At 45.1% G+C, this 19700-nt stretch overlaps 1 protein-coding gene across 4 annotated transcripts in view; it reads left to right on the forward strand.

The window, feature by feature from the left end:
* Positions 1-19295, forward strand: part of MAP3K13 (mitogen-activated protein kinase kinase kinase 13) — a 408282-nt gene extending 388987 nt beyond the window's left edge. For all 4 annotated transcript variants that reach the window (XM_085648731.1, XM_085648730.1, XM_085648732.1 and 1 more), the window contains one exon: positions 16003-19295. In XM_085648731.1, coding sequence (XP_085504857.1) covers positions 16003-16104 — 102 coding nt within the window. In that variant the 3' untranslated portion in view covers positions 16105-19295. The remainder of the gene's footprint in view (positions 1-16002) is intronic.
* The last annotated feature ends 405 nt before the right edge of the window (positions 19296-19700 follow it).

Genomic DNA, 19700 nt, shown 5'->3' on the forward strand with positions numbered 1-19700 from the left:
CTTGATAAATATAATGCTGCATTCCACTAAAGAGGGTAACTTTACCCTATTCGAAATGTTCTCTAGAAAGGTCAAGTTCTCAAGAATTGGCTATACATGTGTCATGAGAAGACACATTAATTTTGGGAAACTGTAACACATGTTAATAGATGCTAATGTTAAACGAAAGCTGTCATGAGACAACGGCCTGAAGCATTTAAAAATGTAAATACAATTACACTGTGCAGATTATGTCCAGACGCAACAGTATCTTTGCCAACATAGATATTTAACCTTGAACTCTGGTTAAACCTCCTGTTCTTGTTTTACGTTCATATCCTTGAAAAGAGAGACTCCCTGTGAAGTCTTATTCCCTAGAACAACAGTCACTGAACTCTAATCGTAAAATTCAAGAGGATATTACCCACTCTATTATTCCATTCCTAAATTTTGGCTTTGTTAAGGTGTATAGCGACACAGCAGGACCCACAACTCTGAGCTAGAAACTCTCTTTGGAAACCTTGGAGCCACTCTGTTGCTGCAGCGTGGTTTAAAGCCAGATCAGTAGCTGTGCAGAAGGTGTCTGTGTGACTGGAGACAGAATAATTTTTCTGGAAGCAGCCTATGACTATGCATCAGTTCCTAGCTATGAAACTACTGTAAACTTAATTTTCAAATATTTATTTATAAAACTAAAAGAGAAAGTACTGCAATTAAAATTAACTTTTAGAGCACCAAAATCACAAGGACAGAACATCATGTTCTAAAAATACAGCTGCTTTGCCACAAAAAGAGCACACCAAGGCAGATAAAGAGAACGCGGAGAGCCCTAACAAAAATCTGTACTGAAGTGTTTGATAACATTCAAGAAATATGTTCCCTCGCTAAGAGGCGATGTTTTTTCCTCTCATAATGACCACGCTGACTCTCAACATTTAGGCCAACTTCATCTTTTCAGAGCAACACCCAGGTCAGCTCGGAGAGCAGAGCAGAGAAATAGCGCAATCAGCTGAAGGCCACTGCACTTCATCAGTGTACCCTTCGATTGCTTTTACATTCAACGGGAACAGTTAACTGTTGTCAGAGCAGGAGCATGCCCCCTCCTTGTTGCAATAATAAACTCTTGTTGGAATGCCGGCTGCTGCAGATTAAGATCGAAATATTGGCCGAGCTCAGCTGTCGTTCCATTACACACAACACAACTGGCGGGAAGAGATTCAGCATGGAAATAAAGCCATATCTAAAATAAATTTGAAAACTGAGGATTTTTAGTCAAGTGGACGTCATTTATATTTTTGAAACGTGGTGTATTTGGTTTCTAATCCATTATTCTAGAGTTCCAAACTCCACTGAATTGCTTCGTAGGTATAATTGACAAGCGTAGGAGGAGGTGGTGAATCTCCCAGAGGAAGAGACACTTGTGCTGCTGTGAACCAATGGAAGAGCATTTCACATAACCGTGCTAAGGCTTCACCTGATGCTGCAGACACTGACTGTAGGCAGTTAACATGTGGCTCAGACATATCTTGAACGTTGGTTGCAATGCACTCTGTTCAGGTTAGACACCGACAAGGCTCTAGAAACACTACAAGGACTGACTTGGAGAAGCCAACGAGGCATTGCAGCAGATAATACATTTCAGATGTTTTACTGGATGCCTGCCTCCTGCTGGGATTTGAACCTGGGATTTGAACCTGTGACTGAAGTTACACAGATATCAGCAGGCACACTGTAGTGGATGCTTGCTTGTGCCCCGGGGAAATCAAAGAGTGCGTGCTGATACGGGAACACGCTAGTTGGTCCCTGCTTGTGCCCCAGGGGCACTGTAAAGCGCACATTGGATCCGAGGAAAGGAATGCAAAGACAATAAAATCACCCGGGTCTCCATGCCCTACTGCAATCAGGAGCAGCTGTGGTGCGCTTGGCTGATCAAATAAAAGGCGCGTGATGGTAAAACTTGAAAGGGAATGCCATGACAACATTAACAGGCCTGTTTTCACTTGCGTGCCAAACAAAATGGAAAGGCAGGGGGAGCAGCTGTGCTGAGCACAGTCTTCCCATGCTATGGAAACAGACAGAAGAAAATAATTGTGCGCCAAAAGTAAACCAAATAAACGGGAAGGGAGGAGTACATGTAATAGGGCTAGTAGCAATGGGAGGGAACCAAACACCAAAAAGAGGGACAAATACAGCCAGTGCATCAATTAAAAGGCAGGTTTTTAGAAGGGCACAGAAAAGAACGAATGAGAAACAATGGGTGTGCTCGAAGCCCGCAGAGAAGATACAGCATGTCTCTAAGAGACAGCGCTTGCGCTGCCTAGGTGAGACCTTAAAAGGAGGGAGCTACGGATAATCCTCGAAACTATATATCACATAATATAAACCAAAGGTTAAAGTGATGTTATAGTTAGGAATTGTAATAATATTTTATATTACATTAAAAAAAAAAGCCTTAGAAATTCACTGAAAAAAACAAAGGTAAAAAGGACGTTGAAGTTAGGTGAAAGTGTCAGTTAAAACATAACATTTTAAACCACTGAAATTCACCAGTTGTAGGTATTTCAAGTATCAGGCACTCGCGCCCCTGCCATGCACAGTGTTGTTATGAATTATGTCATTTCAGATGTCATTAGGGATGTTATCTACGCAGTCAGTGAAGATGTCATGGCTGATGTAATATGAGAGGATACAAGCATTGCATGCTCGGGGCATAAGTTATAGTAAGTTACTTGAAATAACTATAGCTGGTGAATTCCAGTGGTTTTGTTAGTTTAAAACATTTTGTTTCAACTGCCATTTTCACCTAACTATATCTTCCCTTTACCTTTGTTTATTCAGTGAATTTTCATTGTTAAGTAAGATATTATTAAAATTCCTGTCACTTTAATATTTGTTTTTTTCACTGAATTTCTATTTTGTTTAACATAAAGTAAGATGTTCATTGCCCTGCGGGTTAAGTGCAGGGTCTGCCCCCAATCCCCCGCTGCTGCACACGGCTGACTGTCAGTGTAACAATAAAACGGGTGTCATCTAAAATAGGCAGACCTACTGGCTTTATCTAAGGTTCAGAACACCAAAATATAAAAAGCAGATCTATTGTCTTTAACAAAAGATCAGCACATCATCATATATAATGCTGACTTATTGGCTTTGTCAATAATTGAACAGTTATTTTATCAATAACTATAATGCAGTGTACATCATGAATATACATGGCAATGATTAAAATTCACTCTCCCATAATAAAATATTTTTTTCAAAACAACCATTAACGTGTTTTGAGAATGTCCTAAACATTCTTCAAGCCACAAAATGCAGCCATAGAACTAACCCCAAGTTGTCACTGCACATCAGCTGAAGAGCACATAGCTCCAGCTTGAAGTGCTTTAAAAATAATGGTAAGCTCTCCTTGGGTCATGCATCTTGGGATGTGCTGTGCTCCTTGCAGCCCTCCAGGACACTAGTGGCCGGACTAGGGCATCTCCAAACAGGGAAAAATATGTAAATGAGCTCTTATGGGGCTCTCCTGGCCGGGAGCGGTGACTAATAAATGGGCCCTGCCGGCTCCCCCACCAGCAACCATCCTGTGGTGCCGGCTGCCGCCTGCTTGTGTTCTTTTTTTCCTGCCCGTCGTGAGCAGATATTTTCTGTGCTCCCACCACGTGGGAGCAATCCTCTGTTCTCTGTCCAATGGAGCGCAGGCAGGGAGACGCTTTTCAGTTCCGTGTGTTCTGGTATATACGGCAGCAAAGACTGCACCCCAAGTTGTGCAGTCTTCCAGAGTGGGAGCCATTCCCATTGGTAAGCAAATAATCAGTAATCTTTGTTTTTCCTGTGGCCCAGTATGGGGAAATTCCACCTCAACCTGGCTTGGTTTTTGTGCAATCCAGAACGGAATTTCCTCTCGTCTAAAAATGTATTAATATATATTACAGAGAGGGTAAGACATTGGGAAATAGATCCTTTGATAAGTTCAAGCTTAAACAACCTACAGCCAATATGTTGGGGTTACCTACTCGGCTGAGGAGGACCGTACTTACCACCACATGCATTTCTGGTAGTGAGGTAAGTAGGGGTCGCTGAGAAAATACGATAGAACTACTCAGGTGATCCACTGAATAAGAACTAATTCTACCAACATTGGCGGCGCCATGCCGTGTAGTGCCCCACTTCCCAATAGGAACAGCGTGTTTGTTGGGCAACATAAACCTAGGAATAGTAACAGACTGATTCCGTGCACCCCTGCTAGAGACCAGCTAGCCCACAGTGCCACCACATGCACCCCTAAGCTAAGACAGGTAGCAGAGGGTTTTGGCATCCACAGAACATAACAACCTTGAGCTCTCCCAGTGATCGTGCATACAGATCTAGAACCTTTTTGCTCAGTTACTCGTACTCTATTTCTCTCATTGAAGTCTGCAAGGAATACACAATCGGGAGTTTTCAATATTCATTAAATCAACATATTATAGAATATATGTGCTGCACTGATCAATACACAGAAGTAGATGAAACTGATTAACAATATAAGGACAGTGAACAGAATGACATCTTGCTAAGAATGTATATATGCAGGCACATAAAACAACATTAGAGAGACTACTCCTACTATTCGTTCCCTAACCTAAGTGCCAAGGGTGTATGAATGTGTTCTGCTAGAAATCCCCCATTGGATGATCCTGTCCCATTACCTGAAGGGAAAGAATGTAGGTCCCCGTCGTGGTCACAAGATAGACATCCCTCACCGAGGGATCAGCTAAAAGCTGGGCGGCTTCAGCATGTAGCGACCTCGCAAAGCAAGCACTCCTCTCCTTAAACCCAGAAATGCTTGTTTATTTATAACAGAAAGCATCCTTGCCTTGGGCCGATTTTCTAGTCAGGCTGCCATTGTTTATGTACTATAGATAGCTCTGTCACCGTAAGATGCAAAACAAACAATCACGTGCACAATGTAGGCATAGACCTTTTACGTGAAGTTTGAGGTATCATTATAGTGTTCTTGTGAAGTTGTAAGCAAGTATAGTTTCATGGAAACTAATATGTACTGTCATGGTCACAAATGTGTGTCAAAAGTCAGTGTGTGTGAGAGAAGGCAATTTAGGAGAAACCCGTGTGTGTACGTAAAATGGTAGTGTTTCGCTCTAGGCATAACCGGGACACATGAAAGGGGACCCCATCCTCCAGGGCCAAATTCAATAAAAATGGGGAGGGGGCATGCATGCCCCTCCCTAATCCTTCATAGACCATTCGGCCTCCATCTCCTGTGCCCCCCGGGCCAAAGCCAATAAAAAGAGAAAGGAAGCGATGCAACCTCTCTCCCTGAACCTCATTAGGCTCTGGGCCCCCATCCGCCAGGGGCCAAAAACAATTAAACAGGGGAGGAGCTTTCTACCCCCTCCTCGAGCCTTCTGGGTCTCCATAGCCCCAGGGCCAGTTCTAAGGGGAGTAGGGCACGCGGCCCCCTCCCCAAGCCTTATTAGGCCCGGGACCCCATCCCCTTGGACCAAAAATACTAATAAAGGGGAAGGGCCATACCGCGCCCCTCTTTCAAGCCTTAATAGGCCCCAGGAACCCCATTGCCTGGGAGAATTTCATTATTAAAGGTGCCCACGTGGAGCACCCACCGACCACCACATTGTGTCCATGGGTGGAAATCCAGGTCCCCCTCCGTCTCCCCACATGGTGCTGGAGTCGCAACTGCTTCCATTCGGAGGGACAGTTGTTTTCCGGCTCCTCCCTCTGGGCAGGAGCTATGTGTGTTCTGTTTCCCTGCCCTCAGGAGTGTGGTCCGGGGACACAGAACAGAAGTCTTCTCCCACCCCGTGGGTGCTTGTTTAAAGCTTCCACTGGCTAGAAGTAGACTGGTATGTTTGCTCTTGTTTGGCGGGAGTTTTAAAAATGCTCCCGCCAGATGGAAGCAAACATATTTTTCCTTGCCCACGCTGGTGCAGGCAGGTAAACTATTGTGTCCTGGAGGTGGGCTGCCTGGGACACAGTCATTTAGCTGGCCCAGGGATGGGGGTCCCCATGCCATTTAAAGTCTCAGGGTAGAGGCCTGTGGAGACCCTCCCCCTTTTATTTACATTGTGGACCTAGGGTTGGGCTCCCCGGGCCTAATTAGGCTCAGGGAGAGGGGTAGCATGTGCCCTCCTTAATTTGCGGCGTTCTTTTTAAAAACATTTTTTTACGGTTTTGGCCCCAGACCACAACAAGGTATCCCTACCCTGGCCCTAAGTCTTGTTTTTTGTTGCTTTTTTATTAGGACTCAGGACTGAGTCCCAAGTCCTAAGATTGTTGCCACCACTTCCTGGTTGATGTGGTGGCAGCCACACAGATCTCAGCAGTAGATCTGTTGGCTCCGCGGATCCTCCGCAGTGTGAAACATATGAATTTTCTAAGCTCTAATTGCTAAAATCCTATTGAATGGATTTACACTAAAAGTACTTTGTCTGGACCAAGATCTAGCTTTCTGCTAAATTTGATGTAATTCTGTTCAGTGGTATTGGCTGTGGTTGTGCCTGAAGTTGTTATGGAAAAATGAATGTGGAAAACGTGTTTTGGGCCCCCCTTTTTCTTAGCCCACACTTGATGGATATCCCCGAAACTTTCCATATGCAAACTAGTCAAAAAGTAGCTCGTTTTTTAAAGTTTCCTGGAGATTCGCTAAACGGCACCAAATTTATTAGCAACACTAAAAAGGCATTTCCTTTGGAAATAGAACCCTAACTATAACTACCCAGTGGCATCTGCCACTATTGTGTGTGTATATGTAATAAATATATATATATTTATATACACATGTATATCTACTACTGGCGGTCGCCAGAAGGTAGTTATTGTTAGGACCTAGTTTCCAGAGTAAGAGCATTTTTTCATTTGCCAATAACTTTGCCATTGTTTGACGAATCTTCACAAAGTTTTCTAAACTAGTTTGATGCTCACTTCAGCTGCTGTCTTGAACATTTCAGGGTGATCCGTCAAGCGGGGGCCAAGAAAAGGGGTTGGTCCCAAAAAACATTTTCTCCATGTTAATTTTCATAGGAAACTTTAGACACGGCTACAGTCAGAACTGCTGAACAGAATTACACCAAATTTACCAGAAAGGAGGCTCTTGGTCCAGAAAGCACCCTTTTTGTTAAATGGTGTAAATCCGTTCAGTAGTTGTGGAGAAATTTAAAGAAATTCCCAGTTGTATATCTAGGGATGCAGTGGATCCGCACCTCTCCCGATCGTGTGCCTTAGATCTAATTGGCTGCCAGCACTTCAAACCAGCAAGTGTTGGCAGCCATCTTGTGACTCGGTTGAACCGAGTCGCAAGACAAAAGATTTTTTTTAAAAAGGGGGAAGGGTAGAAACACCCTTACCCCCTACGCCTCTTGACTGGGTCCTAAGGGACCCCTCAGGGGTCGATGAAATCGTCAGGAATCGCGTTGGAAACGCGACTCCAGCTGAAAATGGAAAAAAAAACACACAAAGCGCGGGCTCCCTTTTTTAAAAAAAATGTAGGACCCTGGTTGGGCCAGGTCCTGGGGGCATTATGAAAATAATTATATGGGGTCTGCTTGGGCCCCCCGCAACTCCGGGGAACTGCCAACTTTCCGGGGACTGCCACCTTTCCTAGGCTGAAGACAAAAGAAATGGGGGACCACATGGCTCCTCCCACATCCCCGGGGACTGTCACGTGGCTGAGTTATGTAATAATTCAGGGGGGGGTCCTGCCCTTCCCATGCAGCCCCGGGTACAGCCACCTCCCCGGGGCTAAAGACAAAAGAAATGCAGGGGTCATGCGGCCGCCCCGGTGGCCAACTTGCCGGGCCGAAGTTATATAATGATGCGTGGAGGGGCTTCTGCCCTCCCCCAAGCAGCCCCGGAAACCACCACCTCCCCAGGGCACACTGTTTTTAATTGATACAAAATTCGAGGTAGGACTTTAGGCTTCTCCTGCTGTCCCAGGGACCAGCACCTCCCCGGGGCTTAATCCAGAAAGGAAGGGGGCGGTGTGTAGCCCCCCTCCAGGTGCTTTAGATGGCCCTGGAGACCGCCACCCCCCAGAGCCGGCTCCTGCAATGTCTCGGGGTGCCCACCCCCGGGACATTGTAGTTTGCTCTGGTTTGGCGGGAGCACTGCTCCCTCCATGCCATAGCAAACTCAGCTCTGCTTTCAGCAAGTGAGGGTAAAAATGCTCTCACTTGCTAATAGCAGGGCAGGAGTCTGTTTCCCTGCTCGCTGTGAAGCAAGCCGGGAAATAGACACTTTGCTTTGGGATTCAGGAAGCTGCATGTCAGCAGCGCCCTGGATCCCAAAGCAATGCCGGCTCCTGCAGGAGAGAGGGAGCCGTCGGGGACAGCGGGGCCTTGAGGCTTCCCCCACGGTCTCAAACATGGAAAATGTGGGTGCCCTGGGTTGGGACCAGGGAACCCACATTACAGACTAGGCCCTGAGAATGGGCCCCCGGGCCAAATATGGCCAGAGAGAGGGACCACTTTCCTCCCCTCCCTTTGGATTGGATTACTGCAATTCACTCTGCCTAGACTCAAACATGAATGTGCAGTACAAACTCCCAACTGGTGCAGAATGCCCTTGCGAGACTGGTTCTGGACATCCCCAAAAGACACTCAGCTGCCAAGGGTCTGGAAACCCTACACTGGCTTACAATTAACAAGCGCATCAGCTTCAAATCTCTTTGTATGGTCCATAAGGCTCTCTATCTCACCTACCCAACGAGACTAAAATCCATGTTTAGCTGGTACTCCACTGGCTGATCTCTTCGCCCATCTTTTAACCTACATCTCCACGTACCCAGAACAACTAGGAAGAGATGGGGTGATAGGGCACTCTCGACTGCCACCAGTAAGCTCTGGAATACCCTTCCAAAAAACATGAAGGCCATCTCCCAGCACCTGCCCTTTAGAAACGCTCTAAAGACCTTGCTAATTTGCATGTAGCCATCTCCTTATTCATTTTCTCTCAGAGAATCACTTTCTGGATGGTAGTCTATAGTTCCTTGATGCCCTCATGTAACTGCTGCGCTTTACAAATTCTCAAATCAAATCAAATGCCTTTGTAGTATTAAAAAATAAAGGCCGGCCCCTCTCGTTTTTTTTAATTAAGGGGGATGGAATCCCCTGGCCCAAAATGGTCCAAGGAATGGGGGCTACGCTGCCTAAAGTATAATAAGGAAAAACAACAAACAAAAAAGCAGTCAACTTGCTGGAGACCCTGCCCCATTCCTCCACTACTCTGAAAACGCGCCTCCTGGCATGCTCCTGATGGGGCGGATAAAGTCCCCTTGGCTCCTGAGGGTCCTTAGGGGCCAACAGGACTGCCTGTTACCTCCAGTTAGCACCATACAGTCGGATTGCTGAGAGGTGGTTGAAGACCACGCCCCCTTTCTCCACCACTCTGCAAATGCGCCTCTAAGCGCACTGCTGGTGGGGGGATGAGGTCCCCTTGGCTCCTAAGAGCCTCGGGACAAATGTAGACTTTTTCCCCAACGAGTAGTGCACCAAGAGGTGCATTTGTAGAGTGGTAAAGAAAAGGGCGTGGCCTCTGACGACCTCTGAGCAATCTACCTGTGTGGGTCTTACTGGGGGAACAGAAGGGATGTGTGTGTTGATCTATGAATCATTGAAGGGCTGTGTAAGTACTGGTATGTGTGTGTGAATGGGTTGGAGAATGGTAGTGTACTTGGTACTTGGAGTGAGTGTATGAAAGGTTATATGGGGATGTGAGTAAGTGCGTCAAAGATTTTGTGGAAGATGTCATCAGTGATGTCACTGACCATGTCATGAGTGATGTAATATGTGATGTCATAAGTAATGCATTGTGGGGGCGCGAGTTATAGTTAGTTCACTGACTGTAACAGCTGAATTTCTCTGGTTTTGTATGAGTGAAATCTGACCCGGACTATAACGTCCCTGTAACATTTGTGGGGGTTTTTTGAAAAAATATGTGTGTGTGTGTGTGTATATATATTTATTTAATTAATTTTTTGCATATATGTGTGTGTGTATATTTATAGGTATAGGTATATGTATATGTATATATATATATATATATATATATATATATATATATATATATATATATCCCAAGAGTCAGCGGTATGACTACAGGCGGGGGCCCAATTGTATCCATTTCTTCCACATACTTCCCATAGGAAATAAGTTGTATAGTCCAGGATTGAAAAAAAACACTTTATTGATTCGGCTGCTCTCCTCAACGTGTTTTGGCTACCAAAACCTTGCTCACAGGTTATGGGGCAGTCATTATGACGCAACTGCATATGCATGATAGTTTCCTAAACAGTGAAAAAGGACTAAATCAAGTAGAGGGAATATCTATTCCATGGCAGCCATCATAGAGTGTACAATAAATTCACAAAATATACAGGGATTATGGGCCTGATTACTACTTTGGCGGTGTGGAAGCGGCCCAGCATGCCACCATCCCACTCCCACACCGCCAAACTCAATGATCCCATAGCAGTGTCGTGCTAAGGCTTATATGTGGCCCTATCAAAGCAGCGCCGTGGGGACGTCAAAGCCTGTTCCTGCAGTGCATGGGCTGTGAAGTCCATGCCGTGCAGGAACAGGGGGTACATTCACACAGGGGGGCACACCATGTTACCCCCTACATTTCCCCTGACATTGAGGCATCAGGGCCTTGTAGGGCCCCATTTGTTTCCTCACCGCCACACTTTTCATGGTGGGTTCACCGCCATGAAAACTGTGGCAGTGAGGAATCTCGTAATATGCTTGGCGGTGCTGCAGGGGCACCACCAGCATATTGCAAGACTCTGACCACCGCGTCACCACCAAAGGATCACAGATCCCCGGCAGTTGCGGCAGTCCAGGGGCAGTCCGACTGCCAAACTCGTAATAGGGTGGTCGGATCACCGGTGTGGTGTTTGCCACACCGCTACCGTGGTTCTGGCTGTCCATCAGACCACCAAACTCATAATCAGGCCCAATGTCTTTTAACCACTATCTACGGATTGAGGAATAGTGTGATTTTCGATAATTATATATAATTTCACGTTAGAAGTTACACCCAAACATGAACAATTGATAAATGTCCATGGTTTTATTTTGCAAACTACACCCTTCAAATATACTGCATTATTTAATTAATCCCCAAAAACTGAGTAAATTCAGAAGACATTTACAAAGCTTGTACTTTTTACCCATGACTTACACACTGGTGAATAATGTGACCTTTAATTGTTATATATACTTTCTAGTCATAAATTTCATTCAGTCAATCAATCGGGGGTTGGTAAAGCGCAACTACTCACCCCGTTGAGTGCTGGGGTCATCCGAAAAGCCAGGTCTTGAGGTGAACTGAGGCAGTGTGGGAGATTGCTGGGTGTGAAGGGGGTGGGTGTTCCAGGCTTTGGTTGCTAGGTAGAAGGACTTTCCTCCCGTTCTAGTCTTACTGATATGTGGGCCAATGGCCAGAGAGAGCTGGGCTAATCGCAGGTGTCTTTAGTGTGCATGGAAGGAGCGGCGGCAGGTATGCGGGTCCGGTGTTGTGAATAGCCTTGTATGCGTTGGTCAGGAGTTTGAAGGTTATTCTTCAGTCGACTGGAAGCCAGTGGAGATCGCAGAGGTGTTGGCTGATGTGGCTACGAGGGGGGGATGTTGAGGATCAATCTGGCTGCAGCATTCTGTACAGTCTGGAGTTTGCAGAGGAGTTTCTCGTTGATTCCGGCATAGAGAGGGTTACCATAGTCCAATCTGCTGCTGATGAGTACGTGCTTGACAGTTTTTCTGGTTTGGGTTGGGATCCATCTGAACGACTTTTGAAGCATGCAGAGGGTGCTGCAGCAAGTCGAGGAGATGGTGTTGATCTGGAGGTTCATTGTGAGCAATGAGTCTAGAATGTTGCTGAGGTTTCGTGCGTGTTCCGTCGGTGTTGGGGGAGTTCCGAGGGGATGAGGGTCACCAGGAATCAGACGGGGTGACACCAAGGATGAGGACTTCTGTATTTTCTGAGTTGAGTTTCAGGCAGCTGTTCTTCATCCAGGTGGCGACGGCCTTCATCTCATCTTGGAAGTTGTCTGGTGATGTTGGGTTTGTTGGTGAGGGAGAGGATCAGCTGGGTTTTGTCGGCATGGGAGATGATGTTGAGCCCATGGTTCCTGACAATGGTTGCGAGGAGGGCCATTTAGATGTTGAAGAAGGTGGGGCTGAGGGAGGAGCCCGCAGCCCCACCTCCACAGTTGGTCTCTGTCAGTTCCAAGAGGTTGGGAAGGGAGTCTGACCCGCTGAGTTCTGCTGGTGAGGAAAGAGTGGATCCATTTGAGGGCCTTGCCTACGATGCCGGCATCGTGGAGTCTGGTGGTTAGGGTGCCGTGGGAAATGGTGTGGGACGCTGCCAAGAGGTCCAGGAGGATGAGGGCTGCTGTTTTGCCCTGGTCGAGGAGGGAGCGAACGTCGTCTGTGGCGGTAAGTAGGGCAGTCTCAGTGCTGTGGTTAGATCGGAATCCGGTTGGGAGATGTCCAGGACGTTGTTGGCTTCAATGAAGTTTGTTAGCTGGGTGTTGACTGTCTTTTCGATGACCTTGGCTGCGAAGGGGAGCAGGGGGATGGGCCTTAAGTTTTTGAAGTCCGTCAAGCCCCGGAGGGTTTCTTCAGGAGAGGTTTGACTTCAGCAGGTTTCCAGTCCATCGAAGGTGGTGGTCTCGAAGGATCAGTTGATCGTCCGACGTAGTTCGGGTGAGATGGCTCTGTGGATCATGTGGTGTCGGCAGGGGACTGAGGATGGATGCTTTTCATGGTCTTCAAGGTGTTTTCTGTCATGAGCGGGAACCATTTGAACAGGGTCTGTTGGGTAGTGTTGCATGAGGAGGGAGTCAGAGTGGTGAGGTGGTCTTGGTTGTCGAAGTTGTCGTAGATCATCTTGATTTTGTGGTGGAAGAAGGTGCAGAGTCTGTTGCAGAGATCTTGGGAGGATGGGATGTCTGTTGTTTCGCTGCAGGGTTTGGCAGATTCTTTGATGACGGAGAAGAGTTCTTTGGTGTTGTGTGCGTTGGTGAGGATTCTGTCTTGTAGGGATTCATTCCTTGTGCATTTGATGAGTTGGTGGTGTGTGGTGTTGGCTGCTTTTTAGGTGGTGCGTGTTTCCGGGGTTTTGTTGTTTCTCCATTTCTTTTCCAGTCATCTGCGGGAGTGTCTGGAACCTTGGAGTGCAGGGGTGAACCAGGGTACTTTCTTGCTGTGTCTTGTTGTGGTTTTCTTGAGCGGGCTGAGTGTGTCGGCGCAGTTCGTGATCCAGCGGTGGAGGTTGCATGCTGCGGTGTTTGCATCTGACGTAGTCAGTGGTGGGGTGCTGACGAGGGCAGAGTTGAGCTGATCTTCAGTGATTTTTTTCCAGCTTCTGTGGGGGAGGCAGTGGGCGTGGGGGCAGAGACTAGTTGTTTCAGTCCTATGTTGGTGAGGTTCTCTAGGAGGGAGGCGGCGTTTGATACCTAAACTTCCACCTGGACAACCACGATGGCTCAGAGTAGGATATAGTCTGTGGATGCGAGGGCATGGGGTGCGATGAGTTCAGTGATGGTGTTGGTAAAATGGAGCACGGGCCGGGCGGCCTGTAGAAGAAGGTTCAGCGGAGAGTCGTTTTGGGGTTGGTCTGGACCTGGATGTGGAGGTGCTCCATGAGGGTCATTGTGTCGTCTGGGCAGGCCCCGGGAGATGGGGTCCCTGGGGCCAAAATCAGGCCAGGAGGGGGCCACGCAACCCCCTCCCTTTTATTCTATTAAAAAACTGAAAACGGACCAGGACGGAGGTTCGCGTGGCCCTCTTCCCCAGGTACGTTATTTTTGGCCTTCCCCTGGGGTGGTGGTGGTCCCCAGGCCGGGCCACGCTTCCTTCATTACATTTCATTGGTCTGGCCCCGGCGAGGTAGCTGCCCCCAGGGCCAATATCGGCCATGGGTAGGGTGGCAGCGTTTGCCCCGCCCTCCAAATTTATATTTAAATTAGCCCCAGGAGCTGGCCCACCTGCGGACTCAACTTTCAACAAGCGCAGGAAATTGTGCTTTTTTTGTGCAATTCTGCTGCGAGTTTGCCAATTCCTCACGATTTCACTGCAAAATTTGAAAAAAAAAAAAGAGGTTTTGGTCTCCTGGCAGGGTCCCTGTGGCACCCCACCACCAGGCCTAGGGGCCAGGGTTCCTACCCTGCCCCTTTCCCTTTTAAAAAAAACTTTTCGCGGGGGCGGGGGGGGGGGATTCGACGACTTCGCTGAGTCAGATTTACACCAAATCGTGAAAAGGGCTCTTTGTGGACCAAGAGCTAGCTTTTTGCCAAATTTGGTGTAGCTCCTTACAGTGGTTTGGGCTGTAGTCGTGTTCAAAATCCCTTTGGGAAATTTAATGGGGAAAACATATTTTGAGACCCCACTTTCCACACAGCAGCTGAACTCAGGTGTGTAGTAGTTTTGAACATTCTGTGAAGATTCGTCAAACGGCGCCAAAGTTATTAGCAAAACCAAAAACTATTTTCCTATGGAAACTAGGTCTAACCTATACCTACCTACTGGCAACCGCCAGTAGGATGGATGGATATATATATATTATGATTATGGAATCATAAGGTGGGGATTAAAACAAACAATGTTTATTTTACAGATAATGTGACTGCATTTTAACCTCATTCATAAACCAAATGCCAATAACTTGTGAATGGATGGGCATGATAACTTAACTGTTTTGCTACTTTTAGAGTGCAACACGCTTCTGCAGAAGGAAGATTTCAGTCATTGCTGAAGTCTTTTGAAATCTGATAGCTGTAATTAATCCTGAGATAATCATCCCTGAGCTGGTGGGTAACGTGCTTTCTGGCACTTTAATTGAAAGACTGTTGAGTAAACACACTCTAGTTAGAGCACAGTGCACCCATTTCAACAAATTGAATAAATGGACACTCGGAGAGAACGGATTTTAGATTTCTGTTTTTGTGTGATTGCTAATAATATAAACAGCCTTCCCTGCACATGCTCATTGCTATTAACCTACCTGGTGTTGAAGAGTTATCCGTATAGGCTGTGTATGGAGCGGTCAGTAAGTTGTGGTAGTAGCGCTCTATAAAGCTGTCCCATAGCTGCACACTTAGCTAGTATAGGCTGTGTGAGAGGCTCACTAAGCTTTCACTTATTTTAATATAAAAGCTGTGCGTTGGATATAAATTGCTTTCTTTTTGCTGTACTGTGTCCTTCAGGTTAACATATTTCATGCGTTTGCCAACTCCACAACAGCTCCTAAATGCAGTTATAAGACACTATCTGCCCGTTTGAGGGTTTAGGTCTCTAAACTGTTTTGTTTGATTTCTCCAAGATGTATTTTGATTAACCATGAAAATAATTTACACATCCTCTGTTAAAGCTTTTGCTGCATAAAGTGCCAAGCGAGCGTGATAATTTTCTTTTGCACAACCATGCTTTCTCAGCAGCATGGTACCTGGCTGTTTGTACAGCCACCTAATTAAACCTTGTCTCTCAAAAGCATTTTACTTCAACAGAGTTGTTTGCTTCTGTTCATCACCCCTATTATTGTGCTCAATTCTTAGCTGATTTCCTATGACATTTTGACTCTGCAGTGCAAATATATGACAAATGAATGGCTTTCATTAAGTTGGGAACAATTAAGATAAAAAATCACCTATTTTATAAAAAAATAATTAAAAAAAGATTTGAATGGGGAATCGTGACTAGGGTCCCAAAAATGCATGCCACCCTAATGTGAACCCCCGCCCAACTCCAGCCCTACCACTCTCAAATGTCACCAGCCGCCACTGCAGAGAATGTAAACAAAAATCTCAGATCGGAATATATCCTGCTACAGCCCAAACGCCCGAATAGATAGATATTGTCTATACTATGTATTGTTTTATGATTATAAATGCCAATAAAAAAATATATTTTTAAAAAGTAAAAAAAAAAAACCTCAGATGTAAGAGAAATCACAAGTATTTCTGGCTGTGTGTTTTGGCAGACTTTTATAAATCCTTTCCTTGTTTTTCAGAACTCAGGTCACTTTGGAGGATCGGACTGTGATTCTTCAGAGGGAGAATGCTCAGATGTCACCGTCAGAACCAACAAGGCCGGCATTTCATCTACTTGGTAGAGAAGTAGGGATGTCCAGGACTTCAGTTTCTGGGTATTGCCACTTTTTTTTCGCCCAGCATTTCTCCGCAGCTTTCTCCTCCATTGCCAGTACATGGCCTACTACATCGCTCGTTTTGGCCAACCCCTTCCTAAAACAATCTGCAATAACAAGAGATTCTAACTTCACATAGGGACATCTCAAAGATGAAGTTTGTCTCGTGGAAACATTTCAATCAAGAATGGCAGGGATATTTTTCTTAAAATAATCGCGCTACTGTAACTAATATTTATTTTTGTTTTATATTTTAACTCTTTCTACTATAAAGAGTGGAATAAATATATCTATATTAAAAAACGTACAGCAAGAATTAAAATTATTCAGGAAAATAACTTGAACACCGCATGCTGAAGATCTTACATGGTATTTCCACATCTGGAGTCAATTCTCACAGCTCTTTATGGGAGCGAGCCTCATGAACCCTTTCCTAGATGGAAGAAAGGGTCTAGCACGCTGTCAGTTTGTCATTGGATCAGCAAGGCAACAGTAAACGCTTGGAACAAACTGCATTTCGAGCAAGCTGGAATTTGGCATTTCTCAGGAGGAAAATGTACTCTACGAGGGCATGAGATACAAATCACGCAAAGTTTACTTCACAAAGCATCTGTAAACATTCGGACAACCTTCAGCTCCTCATAGCGTGGCAGCCTCCTTGTCAGACCCTCTTAGAGAGGAATACGAAGGCGAATAGATACATCGAAGCCTGGGAATTAAGATTGCAAATTATCTGCTGGCTTTGCAATCTTTTTTTCTGGGTAGCCTTTGGGAAACAAGTGCCGATAAACCATCATGATGTCAGAAAAGATCAATATTGACTTGTGATTAATTCAGAAACATTTGTGGGATGCACAAATATAATTTTGCCCACCATCTAACTCCATATCTTACATTGCCTTCTCTGATATTTTCTTTTACATTCAGTTACAGCAGTTATTGTATGATAAGGAATCCATCCACCAAATCAGTGTTGAGAATGCCATGCCTCTGGAGACGAAATACTGAACTTTGAAAGCACATTCAAGAAAATCAGGGACCCCCGACATGGGAGTGATATGAAATGTAACTGGTGGAAATCCGTGACATTGACAATGGAGCGCACCACAAAAGGACAGGGCATTTACAAATGGGTGGTGCACGTAGGTTTGTTGAGGTGAGCTGCTTTTGACAAGCCTACAGGTATGTTTGAGCTCTGGCAAAACCCAATTAATTTCCGCAGCAGAAGTGATGAAAGTTTTCATTGACTACTATCAGTTCATCTGATTGCTTAGCTCTTGCTGATTTCTGCTAAGCCAGTTAATTGGTTTTTGCCAGTCCCGCCAACCTATTTTCATAGTTTGTTTTGATTTGCACAGAGCGTTGAAGGAATGCTGCCTGACTTTTGTCAGGCATTGTAATTGCCAGAAATTGATGCATATGTTGACCTATACTCTAGTGCTCTAGGCAACCGGCAAATTGTTTGTTTATATCAAGGTCTGCAGAATTATTTATTTGTCTTAGATCCGTCTCCTGCCTGATTTTGTTAGTGTTTACAAGCTAGTGTATAAAATGCTAGTGATTGGCGTGTGATTATAACATGATAAGCAGTATATGATTTGCACAGTTTCTTCTGGCATTAATCAGTTTCTCTGAGAACACAAGGTCGGTTTTATCAAATGGTAAAGGGCAACAGGCTCTGGTCGCGAATACTGCATTTGTTCCTTGGCTAGGTATGAACATGCCTCACCAGGTGTGCGACTGGCAACAATTACAATCCAAATGTATTGCAAGACTGAATTGAAAACAGTTATTTGCTAATGTTTATTTACTGCACACGGTTCTGCTGCACTTTTGATGCAAGTCTTTCCATTCCATCGTTCAACCATTCCGATAGTTTGACGGCAATTGTTAATTTTTTATGGCAAGCAGTATTGAACAAGTTTTAAATTATTCCATTGTTTGTTGTGTAGCTGGACTACATTACGTTCTTAATTTATGCACGGTAATTATTATTGTTATTACTTTAATTATTCTTTATTTTCTGTAGATCGGAATGCAATGGTTTACTTTTAGCATGTGTGATTTCATGATCAACTGATACTGTTGGTGCCCTTGGAGACTGTCAGTGGTACCTAGAAATCTGTAATTAAGAGAATATCTCAGCCTTCTTACCCTGAAAGGAAGTAACAGTTCACTGTGTTGAAAGCAGCAATTGATCACTGTTAAAGAGCACCTATTGTCTTCACTGAAAGACTGCAGCAGACAGCACAGTAAACCCTCCTTCTGTCATTTTGCCACTTCAGTGCATCAGGCCCACATTCTATTCACCCTAACATGGCCTCTCGCTTCCTACAAGAAGACTGCCCGCGGGATACCTCAGTGTTGTGCCTCTCCAGTATTCGGAAGTAGGATGGTCATTCGAGTTGAGTAGTGACTCTGAAGTTGTACGCAAACGGTGTTTTACGCCCAATTTCAGATTCGTGACAGGAGGTTATTTCATTCGGACCTGCGATATTTTTCCCTGTTCAAATTCCAGCAGGTGTATTCACGTCCCATTCTGAGTTTTGCAGAGCGCAGCCGGGCGAAAAACCTCCCAACAAAAAGAAAAACTGAAAGGGCCCATTATCCCATATTCCAATATGCACAGCTAAGAGGTAGATCGCCCCGGAGAAAAAAACTGCAAGGTATGCTAACAGTTTTTCCATCTTGGCGATTTTACCTCTCTTGCATTGCACAAGTAAGAGTGAGGGTTGATATGTTTTACATTTGTTTGCAGCGTTTTGGTTGGTGCATGGTGGCAGTCTTTTTTGTGTGTCTATTATTACTGTTGACTTGAGGAATTGCTTAAGACTTCTCCATCTCATATGTTTACCTCAAATAGCTGCTGACGGATACTATACTGTGAATTACGTTCCGTTGTACAGAAGCGTACTGTTACTCAAGCATGTATGTTTCACCCGCTTATAAAATGGAAACAAGCTATTTTAGACAATCCGGTTCACTAGATAGTATGTGTTTGAAAACAAACTCGTAACAAGAGATAAATGTGAAGGATACCACAGCAACCTACAGTGTAAGGTGTTTGTTTGCTGTACTTTTACGAACTGCTCTTTATTGTGTGTAGGTGGTTTTCTGATTTCCATGAAAAAATATAAAGTGGACAATTTAAAATGCAACATGGGACTGATGTTTATTCAAGACATCACAGCATGCTGGAAGGAGGTAGTTATCAAATGACAGAAGAGCTCCATATGTTACACCTTCCAAAGTGATGTTCAGAAGCAGTGTGTCCTGCCTCTGCTATGAACGCTATGCATTGTGCTTTGGGACTGATGCACCTATGCTTGCAAAGGCATATGGCTATGGTTTATGAGGGAAGCAATCTACAAACAAGTTGTTCAAGCCAGTGTGAACTCCTTCATTTAATTGTTAACCATTCCCAGAAAAACCCCATCTCTAATCCATCCACTAATTTTACACTCAAATGTTACACAAGGAGTGTTTGGGGCTCTCAGGCACTCCCCCTCTGTTCAAGCAACATTGCCTGTTCTCCGAACATGTTCAGGTATTCATAAGTATCA

The sequence above is a fragment of the Triturus cristatus genome, chromosome 3_2, assembly GCF_964204655.1.
Source record: "Triturus cristatus chromosome 3_2, aTriCri1.1, whole genome shotgun sequence".
In the NCBI taxonomy this organism is placed as follows: domain Eukaryota; kingdom Metazoa; phylum Chordata; class Amphibia; order Caudata; family Salamandridae; genus Triturus; species Triturus cristatus.